Source organism: Centrocercus urophasianus, unplaced genomic scaffold, assembly GCF_019232065.1.
Source record: "Centrocercus urophasianus isolate 14NV4802_14NV808 unplaced genomic scaffold, USGS_Curo_1.0 seq_24, whole genome shotgun sequence".
In the NCBI taxonomy this organism is placed as follows: domain Eukaryota; kingdom Metazoa; phylum Chordata; class Aves; order Galliformes; family Phasianidae; genus Centrocercus; species Centrocercus urophasianus.
In genome coordinates this window covers 9,744,800-9,762,773 of record NW_024884800.1, presented here as the reverse complement: position 1 = coordinate 9,762,773, position 17,974 = coordinate 9,744,800, and the positions used below count along the sequence as shown (strand labels likewise).

The window sequence follows — 17,974 nt, the reverse complement described above, 5'->3', positions numbered from 1 at the left end:
TTGCACTACAGCTCAAGCAGCCTGATGTCACCAATCAGTTCCATAGTGCTGTTGAGCAGCAGGTCCAGCATTGCATTTTGTCTGAGGAGGAAAAAAAAAGGCTCTTAGCAAACCAGCACTAAATGAGATGCCCCAATCTGCCTTATATGGGGAACTGTGTTAAAATATAACAAGCATTTCAGAGACTTTTTTTTAAATAAATGAGCAGTAGTTGCTTGATGCAATATCCTATGAAAAGAGAAGCCTCTTTGTTAGTGATATGCTACCCCCTATCAACATTAAATAAGAAATTCAGACATCAAAGTCTACCATAGCCATCAAAGCCACAAACCCACTGCCATCGATGTCTACTGTAGTCAGAATAGCTTAAAGTAGAACACAGAACACTTTCATAAGTGTAGAAGACTATCATTATTTTTACTTTTCCTGCACATATGTCCGAGGGAAAATTTGCAATCTGTGCTTCCCATTTCTGGAAACAATTTACTAAACTTTGTAAACAGTGGTGTTATGCATCTTCTGGGTACCCATGGTTACATAGATGTAAAGATCTCCTGAATTACATCCTGCTTCTCTTCTAGTTTCCAAGTCAGCAAGTGTTGCTGCGGCAGCAAATACCGTGGGTATGAACCCAAAGCCTATCTCTTTCACTCTCAGGGGGAAGACAAGACTGAGCACGCTCCCAGCCCCCTAGCAGAGAGCCATGGGTTTCATGGAGGGTGAGCTTCCTGCAAGTTGTAGATACAAACGGACAGCAAGGATCAACCACACCTGCCCCAGGCAACCTGAAAAGTAACAGATTACAAAGCTTTCCATCTCTTCCACTCAGGTGTACGAACTCAGCACAAAACCACTTTTCTGGGCATCATCTGCACCTTTCACTATGTATTTTAGATCACATATTCCTAGGAAGCCGAAATCAGCACTGCCTAATCTTAGAAAACTGATTAAAAGTTTTCTGTTGTGTGTGGTTTGTTTTTTTTTCCCTGTTGCATCCCATCCCCAGTACACACCTACTGATATTTAGAAAGATGTCTGCTGCTGTCCTCTAGGTGGTCACAAAAAAATTAAGATAGGTGAGACTGGAAGTTCATATACTTCCGCCTTTGCTCACTATATTAGATTAAGGGATTTCAACATTCACAAAGGGAAGGGAGCTGAAATTCTCTGCTTTTACAGAAGCTAAAGCATACAGTGGCTCTTTCCACCCTGTGGTGTTCTAAAAATGAAGGCGATTTGTGTTCTGCCACCCCAATCTGCAAATTGCTGTTTAGTCTTAGATCAGAGAACAGTTTGACAACACCTTGCTGTAAAAATAAACTGATAGATTTGGGTCTGCATTTTACAGTCCCCCAACATAGGTCTTTGATATTCCTTAGGAAAACTTTTTGTTTGAGGTTTGGAGGTGCTTTTGTTTTCTCTTTCTTAGCAAAGATTTGTTGCTCATATCCAACCCTCTGTCAAACTTCTTTAAAAAAACAGCATTTGATCTTGCAGTATAAATAGTATAAATAATTCATGAGAAAGACATTTTAAAGATCAAATTCTACCTTTCCTTTCTTCCGTGTACTTTTTTTTTTTTTTGCATTAAAACTATAAACAGACATTTTGGTAACAAGCTGACTCCCCATGGAGAGCAGGAATGTCATCAATTACAAAAACCAAACCATGCCCACAAAAAAACACCAAACGTAAACCAGTGGAACAATAAATACTGCCATTGTAGCACTGATTCAGACTATTCTTGAATTATGCTAAAGCTTGTAATTCCTTGTTTACTTTCTGTCTTTCCCTAAAACTGTATTGCACCCTTTTGAGACCTCACGCTCCAGTCAGAGCATTTGAAAATGAACATGAGCATTAGCAGCATTTTGTTTGTGAGCAATGTTATTTATTTCCTTTAAAAACGTGGCTCCACAAATCTCTACTCCTAAGCTAACAAGAATATTTTTTCCCACTAATATGTTATGTAGCCCACTATTTAATACTTACTTCAAGTATGCGACATATTTCAAAGGCTTAAACTTATCACATTGTTTCTTGAGGGATGGACACTGGTCAATATTTTAAACTTGAGTTCTAATGGACTAACATCAATCTCAAAAATCTTTCAAACCCGACATGGCAAATTATACAAGCTACTCTTTAGTAAAAGGGAACAGCTTTAAGGATACATCAACAGTTGTGCTCCTTCGAAATCTTCAGAAGTGCTATTAGAAGAGGAGCACAATTTATTTCAAACACGCTCCAGCAGAGATGGGATGATTCATCATAAAGAAAAGTCCTACTCACTGAGTGCAGTCCAGCCACAGCCATTTTTTGGTGACAAACAGTGAAGACTGCTATTCCTTGACTCTGATCTTGTAGATGCAAGTGAGCTTCACAGGTTGGATGACACATCTTTGCACAGAGGGTGGTATTCTTCCTTGGAATGGGAGCAATAAGGGCAAGTATGATCACCAAATCTCCAGCCTGCTAGGGAACTCAAAGCCACCTCCTGGCCTGGAATTGCTTAACTGCTTCTCACTTGCTTTGGAGCACACCTTTCAATACTGCTACTCTTACAGCTCTCCTGAAGGCTCGCAGAACAACATCAGGGTAAATTAGCCCATCTGTTTTCTTTTTGCTGAGATTCAGCAAAATGCAGTTCAGCAACGTGCTTAAACAAATGCTTAACCTTAAGCTTGCTATTAAAGACCTAAGAAAGCTCTCTGTTGGATCCAGAGCATAAACTACTGGAGAGGAAAAGGAAGGTGTTCATGGTCTGTCACATAGTGAGAGGCTTGAGAAACAAACTAAGGGAGAGTGGCTTTCAATTTATACCAGGATTTGTGCATGGGACAAAGTGAGGTGAGGTGGTGGCCACATGAGATAACAAAAACAGGAGAGAATGTGTCAGGGGGGTTTCAAGTGACCACTACACAAAAAACAGAAAGATTGCAAAACACCACTTTCTGATAATGTTTCATCTCTCCTGTCTTCTGTCTTGGTCTGCTTCACTGGCTCCAGTCCCAATGACACAAGCACTATAGTAGCAAAGGCCTTAAGTCCCAAAGGTGCGGAGAAATGGCTGCACTGCTCAGCACAAATACAAGGATGCTGTGTAGTTTCTGTATCTTCCTCGCACTACAGCCTATGCTAATGCAAGTCCTCATGTAATCACTGCTTCATCAGCCATGAGAGGTAGAAGCAATGGTTCAAACTCAAAAGTGATCATGGAGATGATGAAGGTGGAGGTGGCAGTTTCACTACAGTTTCATGACTGCCTTTTTGCCATACAGACACTGCTTGCTGATACTGACTTTTCTTCTAAACTGAAGCAAGACAACACATCTGCACAACCAATCTCTTTGTAATACATTTTACCTCCTGCAAATTGGATATAAATATTTCTCAAAAGGAGAAATAAACCAGATCTTTATAAATGGATTCTTGTAGACAACACAATCCATCACCTTTCCATTAAAGAACTATACAGAATGAAATATTTAATATGTGATACATTAACTATTAATGCCCAATGCATCACAGAGATCTCTGAAAGTTTACCTGAGTATGTAAGTTAGAGTGCACATTTTTGTATCAGCTCAGCCTGTTTCACATAATTCATTGATTTGCTTACTAAGTGCTTCACAAGCACCTAAGCAATCCTATGATCCCAAAGTCACCTCTAACAAAAAATCCATCTCTGGACCTTCAAAACAAACTGCTTCAGTTCGTCCCTCAGTGTCTCTCAAATATGCCTTTAGCTTACCATGAGCTACTTGCTTCATTTGTGACTCTATCATCCCACGTTGTTTTAATGTAGCTGGAGGCTGTGGTAGAAGGATGCTGGCACAAACAGAGATGATTAACTGCTGGTTGTCATTCAAACCTGAGCAAAAACCAGTGTTCCATCCTTCTCTGTAGAGGGAACTGCAGTTTTCTTGTCAGAAGAACTGGGCAGGCAAAGAAGGCAAACATAAGCAAGGTTCAGAGTGAAAGCAGCTGGGGAATGCTGTGTGCAGAAAAGAGCACCCTGCTGAGATAATTAAAGAGTTACTACCAGATTTATTCCAAGATCAAGGCCCTAAACATATTTAGTTATTTAACTCCCAAATCTTTGAAGAACTGCACACAAAGGGCTTCCAAAACGCCTATTGTGTGAGAGAAGAAAGACTGCAAGCCCTAACCCAAAAGCTCTTGCTTGCTGCTGAACTCCTGGGCCCTCTCCTTGGGCGATGCTGCAGAGCCGGGGTTTAGCAGCTCAGCTTTCATCCAGGGCCTAAAGATGGTCCCCACACTGGTTTCCACTTTAGTGCCAGCATGCAACACAGCCAGAATCGCTTTCACAGCCACACGTTTATGTGCCTATTTCTTTCTGCCTCCACTAGAAATGCCTCACATAACACTTCTCCCCATGCCCCCATGTGACTGTCATCCTTCCCACTGAGGAACATGAGCTAAGGATGTCTGAGGAAGCAAACAACAGTTGTTAATCGATCAGAAGAGCCTGTGCCAAGCAAAGCAAAGTGTTGCTTTCTCTCCCTCCCACTACACTTGGGCTAAGGCTGGGGCTTCTAAAAGGAGAAAAAACAACAACAAAAAATCCCAGCAGGGAGGATGAACAAGCACACTGCCACAGAAAGGGATGCTCAGGAGCCAGGACTTTTAACCAGATGTGACCACCTGAGATTTGTGCACATTTGTGTCTTTAGGAAAACATGCAGCATCTGGCTGGCTTTTTATCATTCCTGATACAGACAAAAAAGTCAAACACCAATCAGAGAGTCATTTCTCTTCCTGCAGCCCAGCGCCTAATCACTATATTCTGAAGGCTTTGAACTTTAAACTTGCTGATAGAGATTATTAGGTCATTTGGAGGAACTGCTGTCTATCATGGAAACTTTTGGACCCTGCATTTTTTCAACACTAAATAAGCAAAAATAAATAAATAAATAAATAAATAAATAAATAAATCCCTCAATACTAAATAAATAAACAAGTGAATAAATGAATGAATACGTAAATAAATGAAGCCCTGTGGTGGTAGTTCACACGAATAGTCCCACTAGCTTGAAATCCTAAGAAAAAAGCTTGAAATCCTAAGAAAAAAGTTTCCATTTTTGATCCCCTTCAGAATCATTTAGGTACGAATGATGGACATAGCGGTGAGGAAATAATTGCTGCACAGGGGGCCAATTACTTACACACTTCAAAACAAACCAAAACTCCCACCTGGCCTGATGAAAGATTTAATAGGGGTGGATAAAGAAATGGATAAAGAGATTACTGTAAATTTATAGAACTGTCAGCTTAAATCTGTTTGATTTTACTTTTACTACAAATCGTCAATAACCAAATTGTGACTCTTACCTATCGCTACCACTCTTTGTATGTATGTGCTTGTTTATATATTTAACTTGAAGATGCTGTTTCACATGAATAAAACCCTCCAAACTCTACAAGAAACTGATTTTTTGAAGGTTTACATAATGAAACCAATACGCTTGAGGCCCTGCCTTGGGGTCTGCCATGTCTTTAGGGATCTGTTGACTTAACACAGCCCCCAAGGTTTACAGATGTGTAAAAGTGACAACCTAACAGCTAGGATCTTCTTTGTTACATTTCCAGTTTCTTTGTAATTAAAGAAGCTTTCTACGCAGAGAATTATAAACTACTCCCCCAGCATGGGCTGGGTCAGAATCTCCTTGCAGATAAATCCAAGTAAAGGAAACACTTCTCCAGCCTTAATTACAACAATGTCAGGTGATGCTCCATTAATCTGACCTTTGGCTTTATGTTAGCTGAGCTAAATAAATAAAAAATCACAAATTCTCAGCAGCAAACATAAGTATACCTTATCATTCACAGTGTGAAGTTGTTACTACAGTGCCATCTTCAGTGCACTACACAAATCGGTGTTTTCCAGTAGAGGATTTTTCATTGTTCTTTATGGATTGGAAATGGACTAAAGGAATTTCTGCTGCACAGAGGAATAAGATTAAAACAGGAGAAAACCTTTCTTTGTTGATGAAAAACAGAGCATTTTGAGAATCATTCATTCATGTTCTGAAATATAAGCCATTATCAGGCAAGAGAATTGGTCTGGCCACCACAATCGACTTTGGGATAAAAAATGGTTGTCCCAGTCCACTGTCAGTAATAATTACCAACAACGCATGGAAATGATAATTTTGCACATGCACATGTATTATGGTTGGTACTTTAGAGAGTCATTAAGCATCATTAATGCAAGTTTCACTGCATGCTGTTTACACAGAGGAAAAAAGATACACACACAGAAATTAGACAAAGGATCTGCTCTAGCTGTACTGTAGAGAACACGTCATATGAACAAAAAAGCTTTTCTAGACTGGTCCCACACTTCATGTCTTCTAGTCCTGCTTACTTTACTTCCCTGCAATGTCAATACAATGGATTTACTGAGCTAAGATCATTTGGCTGGACATTCTCTTTATTGTTCCTTGCCCGGGCCTTGGATATGGTGGGCCATGCAACAGAAGTCTGCTGCAGGGGGTACCGAAGATGACACATCAGCAAAATTCATCTCCATGCTTCTGTTGCTCCTGGGTACATCTTCTGATAAATACCTGCATAAGTAGATACGGATACACATTGGTTCATTCAAGCCCATGTGGCCCTGAGCAACTCGAGGAACATTGACCTCATGCATGCCTAATGTCAAAGGAAATATCTGTGTGAATAAAAGAAGTAGGAGCTGACTCCAGTTCAACACCTCAGCCCCACAGCTGGCCAGCGTAAGCTGGAACTACCACAGGTTTCAATCACGTATTATTGGGTTTAAAAAAAAAAAGATTTTATTTATATAAAGCAAATACTTTCTTTGGAGGGAATATATTTGCTTATCTTTTTTCAGCTTCTATGTTTTCTTGCATATAGTTGAGAGCTGTATTGCTCTGTATAGAGAAAACAGCTCTATTCAACCGCTGAAGGAGAAATGTATACAGAAAGGAAAATCCAGCTTATTCATTTTCAGTTATATTTCTCAACCTGAACAATAGAGTACTATATACAGTGCAGTGGTAGTCCCCTTTTGAAATGGATTGTATGTTCATAATAGTCATCATTTGCATGTTGCTTTTATTTTGAAAGCATATTACAAATGTAAGGAAATCCTTACCAACACGTTTTAAAATATGTTATCCTTTTGTTGCATGCTGAAGTGGTGAAGGGTATAAATTACTCGACAAAGCCACACAGAGAATGTGTCACACTGCTGTTCCTGTTGGTCATTATTTCTGCTAGTTGCTGACTGTGTACATTACTATTTTTAACAAAATCACAAAATCATGTTCATGGCATAGCTCCAACAGCTGCAGTCCAAAATATACTTAAAAGATAAAACCACTTAGTTAAGGAAAAAATCTTCTGCTCTGAATTAAAAAAAAAAAAGAAATCTTAACTGTAGGATACTCATGATGCAGCTTCTCTTTATTTACATCTTAGAAAACCATGGGAATTAAAGGCAAAAGGTTTTTTTTCTGGACATTTAGACACCATCTCCTAATTGCATTTGAAAATGTACTGATACATTGAACTGATCACAAAAGTAAGGATCTTCATAGGATAAAGCAGGGCAACCACACAGCAGCATTAAAGAGAGAAAATATAGGAACTCCAATTATTTCAGTACTAATTCCATCCAAAGGCATCACTCTTTGTGTGACGTCCGCAGTATTGTTGTTTATGTCACCAAATTGCAGACGCACCTCTGGCTGCAAGCCAGGAGCTTAAGACCAGTCCTGATCTAATACCCATTGAAGCAAACAGGGGAGCATTCAGAACCCTGCATTTAGTTTCTACCACACAAAAGGCAGCAAGACAGTTAGGATGCATCTTAGCAGATAAATTGTGCCCTGAGCTGCACATGAGTTCCTTGCCTCCTAAGGCATATACAAAGCCAACAGTGGAACAAGTTGAAAAGCTGCATGCTAAAAATATGACACAAACTATGGGCTTTCCATCCTTTTCACTAAAATATAAATACAGACATTACCCAGCTGACCATTCTTTAAAATAGTTTGGGGTTGTTTTTTTTTTTTTGTTCAACAGTGAAACAAATTTAAATTCATTCCATTTCCCTTTTCAGAAAAAAAAAAATATATATTAGAAATGGATTCTTCTCCCACTCCTCTCCTCATGCGTTATTTTTGGGTACAAACAAACACAAGCAGTACATACACCAGACTGGTAATCTGGCATCTTATTTATGGTGTGCAGATGAGAAGAATGTCTCACTGAGAAAGGCTCACAGAGTCTCCAAAATCCTGCCGGGGAGCAAGGAAATCTGCTGTAAGGTACATTGTTTCCTGCAGTTTCCTGCAGTGAAGAACTCAAAATCTGTCAAAACACTCTACCCTTTGTGACTCTGTTCTTTGAGATGTACTTACTGCTTAGTGGCTCATATTCAGATAAAAGCACCAATATATCTCATGAAGAAAGTCTCAAAAAAAAGAAAAATAAATAAATTCAACAAACAGGCATGGACAGTTATACTGCCTATAAAACAATCCCTTACACACAAAAATATCCATAGCTAACTTAAAAGCCTCACCATTTCAATCTGAGTAACCTATCCAAGGCAGGACAGTGAATGGTAATACCAAAACCTTTCTTTGGTGGCTTGCAGATCTCACAGATGTCTGCAAGATTTAACTCACAACGACTGCCAGGATTCAGTTGACTGAATCCCATCTCCTCGACACTGCACAGCTTACAGCCATGAAAAGCTATGACTGTCCAGCTTCAGAATCTCCCTACCAGAAGCTTAAGCCATTGCCTATTCCTCTCTGGATCATGTATCGCCTGATGTTCTGAAGATTGTATGTTCTGGATCACATATCATTTGATGTGCCTCAGAAAACATCCAGGAAAGACTCCTACAGTTTGCTTTTTCATTGTTGCTGATTTTATTTTTATTTTATTTTTAACATTTTGACAAATTCTATTTCTCTGTCTCTTTGGAAACAGTTATTTAAGACTTCAGACAAACATTTTGCTGTAGAAGACTGAGGAAGGTGAAGTTGAGCATGAATGGAAAGGACAACCCAGCTGGTCACAGGACACACATGTCTAGGAAATGTGGGCATGGTGCTGATGAGCCAACAATTGGACTAGATGATCTTAGTGGTCATTTCCAACCTTTACGATTTAATGACTTTATGAAATGACATTGAATTAGATCAAGAAATGAAATGCTTATAGGTAAGGGAAACAGACTGAGAACAACTTGTTATTGCACATACGCAAAATTGCTATTATGATTAAAGATAAAGATACAAAGATTACATTTTGGTTGCTGATTAAACAAAGCCCAAAAGGACTCATAGAAACACTTAAAATCTTTGTGCATGCACACAAATGCATATATATACACTCACATACACACACACATACATAAAATTTAGCATAAGCACCAGTTAGGTTCTGTTTCTTTGGTCCTGGTTGTTATTTGTGGTTTTAAGAAACAAGTTAGTGTGAAAAGACTACAACAATTCTGCAATTGTTGTAAGACAATTGTTGTAAGCAAGACAAAGAAAAATCAATATAGTAGAGCATCAGTCTGGGACTAATTATTGGTATTTTAGAAATAACAGTCTGCTCAAAATGTCCTGTTTTCAGGAAATTAAAGAATTACATCAAGTATTACCAATGACCATGAATAAAATGAAAAGTAAAGTACAGATACTTCCAAGTAGATTCTATTTACTGAGTGAGAGGAGCAGGGAGCATTCCACCTTAGGGAATAACTTGTATTAGTAGATAACTTGCATTATTAAGATAGTGTATTTATTTCATCTAGTCTGTATTCCAAGTCTTTGTATTAAAATAGCATATTTTAATAGTTTTGTATCCATACTACAACAACAGAATGCCCACAGCTCTTAAATCAATAGAGTTCCTCTGACATCAAACGGGCACGGAACTGCACTTACTCTATATTCTGTCCCACTGTTATTTGAAATTAAGAACAGCTCTATCACACATGATTAAAAAGTAAGACTGCATTTTCTTTCAAGTAAAAAAAAAACCAACAAAACAGTACAGTTTGTTTTTTTTATTCCATTGCCATAAGGATCAGCTCCTCACATAGTACGGTAAATTTCCGCTTTAGTCTTCAGCAGAGTAAAGCTGATTTGATTCCACTGAAGATTGCTGAATTAGTCTGATTTCTATTTCCATGCTTACATACTAATATATGTCATGCTAACATACTAATATATGTTTACACAGTGCACTTCTGAGAGGAGCTTTTCCCTGAGTATTAACATTCCTACTATTAGTTTTCAACACAACACCAATCAGAACACATAAGGATGAGTAAAGCGTAATTAGAAACATATTCTCCCCTCCCACTAAGTTTTTTACCAGACTTTGATAAACATTTTTACTATAAAATCAAAATTTGGAAGCTAAACTGCCAGAAGATGGCTTTTCAGATTTTATTGAAAAAAAAAATAACCTAGCCAATTTAAATAGTATACAGATAGTTGGTTTTTGTTTTTTTGTTTTTTTTTTTTATAGGTAAAGAATTTAAGATAAATAAATTTTCTTCCTTTTATTCAAAATGGTTAATGAGAAGGGTGCAGAATCAAGGCATTATGAGATTGTCTCTCTGAGCATTTCCGTGTTGAAGATCTCAGAACCCAAACAAAAAATAAATACTGCTCATGTTACTAAAGCAAACAGCTGTTTTCTGAGGTTCTATACATACTACAAAAGCAACCAGGATTTGATTAAGACAATAGGAAAAAAAAAACACAAACTATCCAAAGTAGTTAGAAAATGTGTATGTTTAACTACATGGTAGATTCTCTTTCTCCAATATACAAATATTTTGAAAGAGAATATTACAGGCATGTAACAAAGTCTAGTTTCAGAAACACCACTTCGGTACCAAACAATTTTATTAATATTTCATAAAAATTCTACGTAAATGCTGGCTGATGTTTCGACATTGTGGAAAGCAAGCAAAAGTCATAGCCTACGGTTTTCTGTTTCACATTGGACTAGATTTTATAAGGTATTATTTACTAATCTAGGATAATAATGACTGAAGCAGGATAAAACCAATATGTTTCTTTTTTTATTATTTTATTTGAAAATAGAGTGATTATAAATACATTCTTTTGATATTTCCTACCCAACTCTTTGGATGCAACCAGTAAAGAAATCCCACAAAACAAGCAAACAAAAATACCCAACAACAACAAAAGCAAAACAAAAACAACAACAAAAAAAACCCTCACTGTGCTCATTTCATACAATATCAATATACAAATCATGCAAAAGATATAATAGACATTATACTACCATCAAGTTCTGAATGGGTTCTGTTGATTCTGACACATTTCTTAACATTATTTCAAGAGGCCATGCCTTTTATAATTTATGATGTCATTATGGCTTTTTTCAAATAAAAATCATTTTTAAAAAGATGTTATTATATAGATTTCTATATCGCTGTCAATTGTGAACACTAAATGCAAAATATAACTCACAAAATGGCCTCACTCTCTTGTACCATAATAGTTGCTTTCTGATAAAATTGCACGATTTTTTTTTCAAGGAAATGATCACACTTTATTGATTTTGTTTAAAAATGTAAACTTCTTTATAATACAATGAACACAACAGGTTATGTTAACACCACCATAGATTTAGTTTATGTCTATGGGTCTTAACAGCCATTTTACAATCATGGCCACTCAAACCAATATAACAAACATCTGTTAAGCCACATCCAAAGAGCCACTTTCCCAGAACGACTCACTGTAGATTTGAATGGATGTTACACTAAAACTGCTGTACAGACGCATACACTGTTTGAAAACATGGAGGAAATAAACTGATAATGAAGTTGTCATTCAAAGTAACAGTGTCACAGAAATTGTGTTTTGCCAACTTCTGCATTCTTTACTCACAGTATTATACCTATGTATTGCACCACAAATGTAAAACAACCAGGGAGAATTTCAACAGGAAGGTCCAGATTGTGCAATCTTTATGCTGGTGAACCCACATTCAGTTGCATAATCCCAGAATGGTCAATGGACAACTTGAGGATGAAGAGCAACCACCAGCTTGTAGTTAGTTAGACAGCAGGGATCTACGCATTATACACAACACTTCTGCACCTGCTCTCTTAGAAGTCAACAACACAATTCCACCTAACCAAGCCCCACTCTTGGGCAGGTGCTACATTATTAGCTCAAGAATAACAACTCCATACATGATTTAATTTGTTTAAAGGCTTTACCAGATTGGGACCTCAAAGGGTAGGAAAATCTGACCCAATGTAAAGGTACAGCATAAATGGCTCAGTTCTTCCTGCCTTAGTGAACACAAGATCATAGGTAGGAAAAAAAAAAAAAAGAGAGAGAGAGAGAGAGAACGAGAGAGGAAACATTAATTTAATTTATTTATCCTAGGAATTTATTAAGTGCTCTTTTAACTCAGGGCCATGCTCACTGTAAATGTATCAGGTTTACATCATTTCAGAGTACTAGTGAATTTGCTACTTTTCATATTTTTGACATCTGATTCAACAAAAGAGTATGGGACACTACAACCTCTGACAATGCCCTGAAGCATGTCAGAAGCCTCATGCTTTGCCAAATCCCTGTGAACAATGACACATCCTCCAAGGCGCCCAGCGCTGCGCAGAGCAGTCCCAGGATCCTTTATCCTCAGCCTGCCAATGGAGCCATTATGGTCTTTCAAGGCAATGTGTCTTTACCAACTCCTTGATCCACAGAATCTCAACGCAATGAGCTCAAATGTTCTCCTTCAAGTGTTGGCCATGTATTGTGCTACTGGCCAAGAACTTTTTACGCCAGAAGTGCAATGTGCATAGTATCTCCTGAAAATCCCTGTGACAGCTTGAAAGAAGTAAATTATTGTGCATGGACAGCAGCATCTTTTTGAAAGAAATCTAGCCATTCATTAATCTGTTATCATTTTATTATCTGCAGTCATTTAAATATTTCATACCATGGATAAAATAATAAAATAACCCTCTTTCTAAGTTACAAGAGCAGAAACGAATGCCTGAAAGTAGAATGCCTTTTTGTTTTGCTTTCTCTGGAATAAAGAAGCCATATGGGAATTTTTCTTCTTTTTTTTTCTCATTTTTTTGGAATCTTTGTAAAAATATACTGCAGGCTGTTTGCCAAGTATCATTCCGGAATAAAAATTTTACGGCAGTGTCATAAAGCCCTGAAATTAGCAGTTTCTAACAGAAAGAGCTGACATAGCCTTTTCCACAGTGGTACTGTTGGGTCTTGCTGTAATATTTGCTCCTTTCACATTCATGACAAACATTAGTATTTACATTCTTGTAATCTTGATTGATTTATGTATTGATTATAAAATGTGGACAAGGATTTAAAAAGAAAAAAAAAAAAAAAAGAGTTCTGGAAGCAAAGGAGATAGAGGGCCTAATCCAAAGCTCTTTGAAATGAATGGAAAAATTCCTGTTCATGTCAAGGAACTTTTGTTAATCTCAGAGTGCAGATTTTCTGTACGATGCTTCAGCAATATACCTCAACTCTTATCTCAAGGTACCATCTACTAGTGAGATAAGTGGGGATTTTCCATTCTCCTGAATACTCTTTCTTCCTAGCTATTCACATTCAGCTTTCACAAAAGCAAGTTTTACTCTCTGGATATGAGATACACATACTCTGAGCTTAGACCACTATATTTATTTTACACTGTGTTTTTAAATAGAAGTGATTTGCTATATTGTTTACTCTTCTGATCTTTTTTTTTTTTTTTTCCCAACTGACAGAAGCCAGACAGGTAAGAACAGAAAACGTATGCATATACAATGGAAATATTACCTTTATCATGAATTCCTGTAAATACATGTAGTGAAAACTACTCAGATTAAGCTGTAAAACCCTGAAAAGCAAGACAACCGGTGGCAAAATAATTGCCTGAGACACAATACTAAGAAACTAATGAATCTATTTCAAAATGTACCATTGGTACCAAATCTGAAATAAGATAATATGCTAATTTCACAAGAATAGTACAGAACAATTTTATTATTATGATACCTGATCACTTAATTCTGGATTACTCTATACATTACATCCCCCGGTTTCAGTTTGGTATATTGTTCTGCTTTTATTTATATCGAATGATTAATGCATTGCGATCAGGAAAACAAGTCAGGCATATTAAATACATATTAAGGAGTACATATTTTCCTATTTAGTATACAAAGTATTTCATAAATATGAATTATGTTACAAAAATAATTTCTGCTACGCTCACACAGTAAGCATTTTGACAATTTCGGACAACCTGTTAGGGTTGCAAGTTTTTCACATAACTGAGAAGGAACTCTAGGTTTAATTGGAGATGAGTCTTACAACAGGTTCTGCATAAACAGCAAATATTTTCTTCAGATGCCACAAATATCGCAGAAGTCAAGTTGAACTGTTTTCTTTCCTTTTTTCTTTTTTTTTTTTTTTTAATGTTATGTATAGACATGTATGCTTCAAGTGGTCAAATTTATTTCACAGGTATGTAATTCATGGTATATTTTAAACAAATATTTGCACAATTTAACATTATAATTCCAGTGGTTTCAAGATGCAGGCCATAAATGTAACCAATTTACACATACTATCGAATGTTCTCTCTTTGCATGCTTGTTACTTTTCAAATAATCTTTAAACAGTGCCATTACAACACCACAAAAGGATTACTCCAGTTCCACCAACTTAAATCCACGTGCAGGATGAAGGACCCAGCTGAGGTATGAACACCAGTACCAAGTTTCTTGTGTTTGCTCTAACAAATCACAAGGAGACGATGGTTTTGCGTTTAAGGTACAAAACATATATGCCTCTTGAGGTTAAATTCTGTGTAACGTGTATAAAGCATCCCTTTGGCAATAGAGTTTGCAGTATCCCTACAGGATTCCACAGGGCATGAGCTTTATGTAGTAAAATCTACTAAGGAAATTCTCCTCTAATTGACAAATCATATGCAGCTACAGTTAATCAGACACCCTCGGATACACCTGCCTCTATGCCTACCGATATAATATAGTATTTGGAAGTTAGAAGTCAACAAAAGGCACTTTCATCATTAAATAAATGTCCTCTGTAGGCAATTAGATTGCATGACCTATATTTTATTCAAAGCTGTTTGTTCTTCAAGGACTTGTAGGTAGTCAGGTGAACCTTGAAGTTTAGCTTTTAGTTCAAAATATTCACTTTTCCTTTGTTCTACTACAATTTTACTATGATTACCACCTATTAGAGATTTCTTGTTTTTTTTGTCTTGCTGTTTCTCTGGGTAACGTATTTCAAAGCCACTCACCCCTATGCTGTTGTACTCTTTTTTACTTTCGAGAAAATTTTGAATAAATACATTGGAATCCCTCCCAGGGAATAACTCATCCAGTTCATCGATTGTGCTAAGTCTTTTTCTGGAATCCACATGCAATAAATCTTTCTCTTTGTCATTCATATTTCTCAGAATGACTTTTTGCCCTGGTGGATCAGCAAACGTGAAGCCCGTTTCAGACTCCTTTAAGCCACAGGTATGACTTTTGCTCATCTGCTCAATGGTTTGAGGAATGAAGGCCTCTGCGCCTAATCCGTCTTTTTTGTTTGACTTGTGATCGTGCTTTCTTAGCTGCAGTTGCATAGTACTGCATTCTTGATTTCCAATCCCTTCATGCTTTACAGTTGGTTTCTTGTTGCGCCGAAGCACAAAAACAAGAAGACAAAAAGCAACAAACACTGTTAAAATAAGCACAACTAATATGCTTAAGATTAGGATGGACAAAGGAACTGGGCCACCAGGATGACTCCTGACCGGTCCCAGTGGTGTTGTAAAAGAGACAGCGGGCACAGGACTAGTGAACAGAGCAGATGGCTTGTTTAAAAGTTTAGGACAGAGGATCTCATTTTTCAGAGACTTAAGTTCAATGTTAGCAAACTGTACAGGCGTTTCACACTTTAATTCCTTCACCACAATACCTTCGTTTAATTTTTCAAGCCACAGTTTCAAAGCAACTAAATCACAAGTGCAGTCCCATGGATTACCTTCCAAATCAATTTGCGTAAGGGATTTCAGCTGATCAAGAACGCCACTTACAGGTAAATACATGAAATGATTGTTCCTCAGATTCAGCCTGGCAAGTGGTGCCCCAGCAAAAATGTATGCTGGCAAGCTTCGCAGAAGGTTGTTGTTCAGGTAGAGCAACTGCAAGTTTGGCATCAAGTCAAAGGTGCCTGCTAAGATTTCTTTGATAACATTGTATTCCAAATATAGATATTGCAGGTTGTGGAGGCCAGCAAACATTTCTGGGCTCAGGCGCTCTATCTGATTGCCATTGAGATACAATCTCCGTAAATTTGTAAGGTTGCGGAAAACTTCTCCTCTGATGGCGGAAATCCGATTGCTGCCTAAATGGAGTAAATCCAGCCCCTCAAATTCAACGAAATCCATAGTGTCCACATCCCTAATATAATTGCCATTTACATGCAATTTCTTGGCATTTAATGGTTTTGGTAGGAGTTCAGCCATTGACTCTATATTTCTTTCTTGACAATTTACACTTAATCCCAAGTCAGAAGGATGTGTTTTGCAAACGCAGGGAACCGGGCAAGGACTTAAAGGAGGCACCCTGGTCTGATAGGATATAATTTGACTGAGGTTGCGATTAGACAGTGCTTTGCCTGCTACTATCCCCGAGATCTTCGAAGGATTTGTAGTCTTCGGTGGCTTTGTGACTAATCTGTGCACTGATGTTTGAGTGGTGTGACCATTTGGAGTGCTGTAACCAGGCTCCAGCTGAGAGGGAGGGAGAATGCGTACATCAAAATCACTCCCTGTCCCCATAGAGCACAGCTCTTGCTTATTGGTTTCTTTCAGCAGCCTTCCATACAAGTCACTGGGTGTTTCACAGATAGCTTCTCCAATATAGATATTATAGGGCATGTTCTCCAGCCATGCTTTCAAAGGCAACAAATCACAAGTACAATTCCAGGGGTTGTCTTCCAGCTGCAATTCGACAATTCGCCCAATGTGTTCCAGAACTCCAATGTATGGAAGCTTCTGTATTCGATTCCCTCGTATGTCCAGATGGGTGAGAGAAGCAAATCGAAAAATATTATCAGGAAGGAATGAAATCAGATTGTCATTAAGGATCAGGACTTTCAGCTTGTGAAGCTTATTGAAGGCTCCCCGTTCAATAAACTTGATTAAATTGTAGTCAGCTTGGAGATACTCCAAGTTCTCTATGCCCAGGAAAGTGTCAGCTCGGAGAATCTTTAATTCATTGTTGTTCAAGTGCAACTGTTTTAATGCACTAAGACCCAGAAAGGCCCCTCCCTCAATGTTCTGCAGCTTATTATTACCCAACTGCAGGGATACTGCGTGTGTAAAGTTAAGAAAGGTATTTGGATATAGAATAATTAGCAAGTTGTTTTGAAAGTTGAGGTGGTAAAAATTAGACCATGGTGGCTTAAGCTGATTTGGTCTGTAGACTGCAACCTTCTCACAGTTGACATAGAGTACATTCTCAACTGACACACAGGAGCAAACATTGCAAATTTCCACAGATATATCAGCATCTGCAGTTGTAGAAGAAACTGGAGATGACAGAACCAGAAAGAGCCACAGAAACATCTTCTTGTGATCAGCAAGCAACCTTAGGCTCCTGAACAAAGACAAAGTATCTAAAGAAGAAAGAAGGAAAGAAAAGAGAAAACGTTTTTCAGTTGTCATTGTTCCAAAAAGTCATCGGTATTCCACCGAGCTACTGTACCTGCCAAGGATTATAGATAAACTACAAGCACTGAATTTAGAACAACATGAAAGATTTCAACAATCAAACACACGAGAGCTAGAATTTCAAATACAGAATGTAAATTGCTGTAGATAAACACAGATAACTGTAAGGTCTGTCAAATATTCCTAT

General features: G+C 37.7%; 1 protein-coding gene across 1 annotated transcript; it reads right to left on the bottom strand.

Annotated features, from left to right (window-relative positions):
• Nucleotides 1-14,764: 14,764 nt before the first annotated feature.
• Nucleotides 14,765-17,697, bottom strand: SLITRK4 (SLIT and NTRK like family member 4). Its single transcript, XM_042825226.1, has one exon. The coding sequence runs from the start codon at nucleotides 17,680-17,682 to the stop codon at nucleotides 15,169-15,171; it is 2,514 nt and encodes an 837-aa protein (XP_042681160.1). The 5' UTR covers nucleotides 17,683-17,697; the 3' UTR covers nucleotides 14,765-15,168.
• Nucleotides 17,698-17,974: the final 277 nt, after the last annotated feature.

Coding starts and splice junctions, on each gene's coding strand:
- SLITRK4 (XM_042825226.1), bottom strand. CDS start 17,682: ATGTTTCTGTGGCTCTTTCTGGTTCTGTCATCTCCAGTTTCTTCTACA.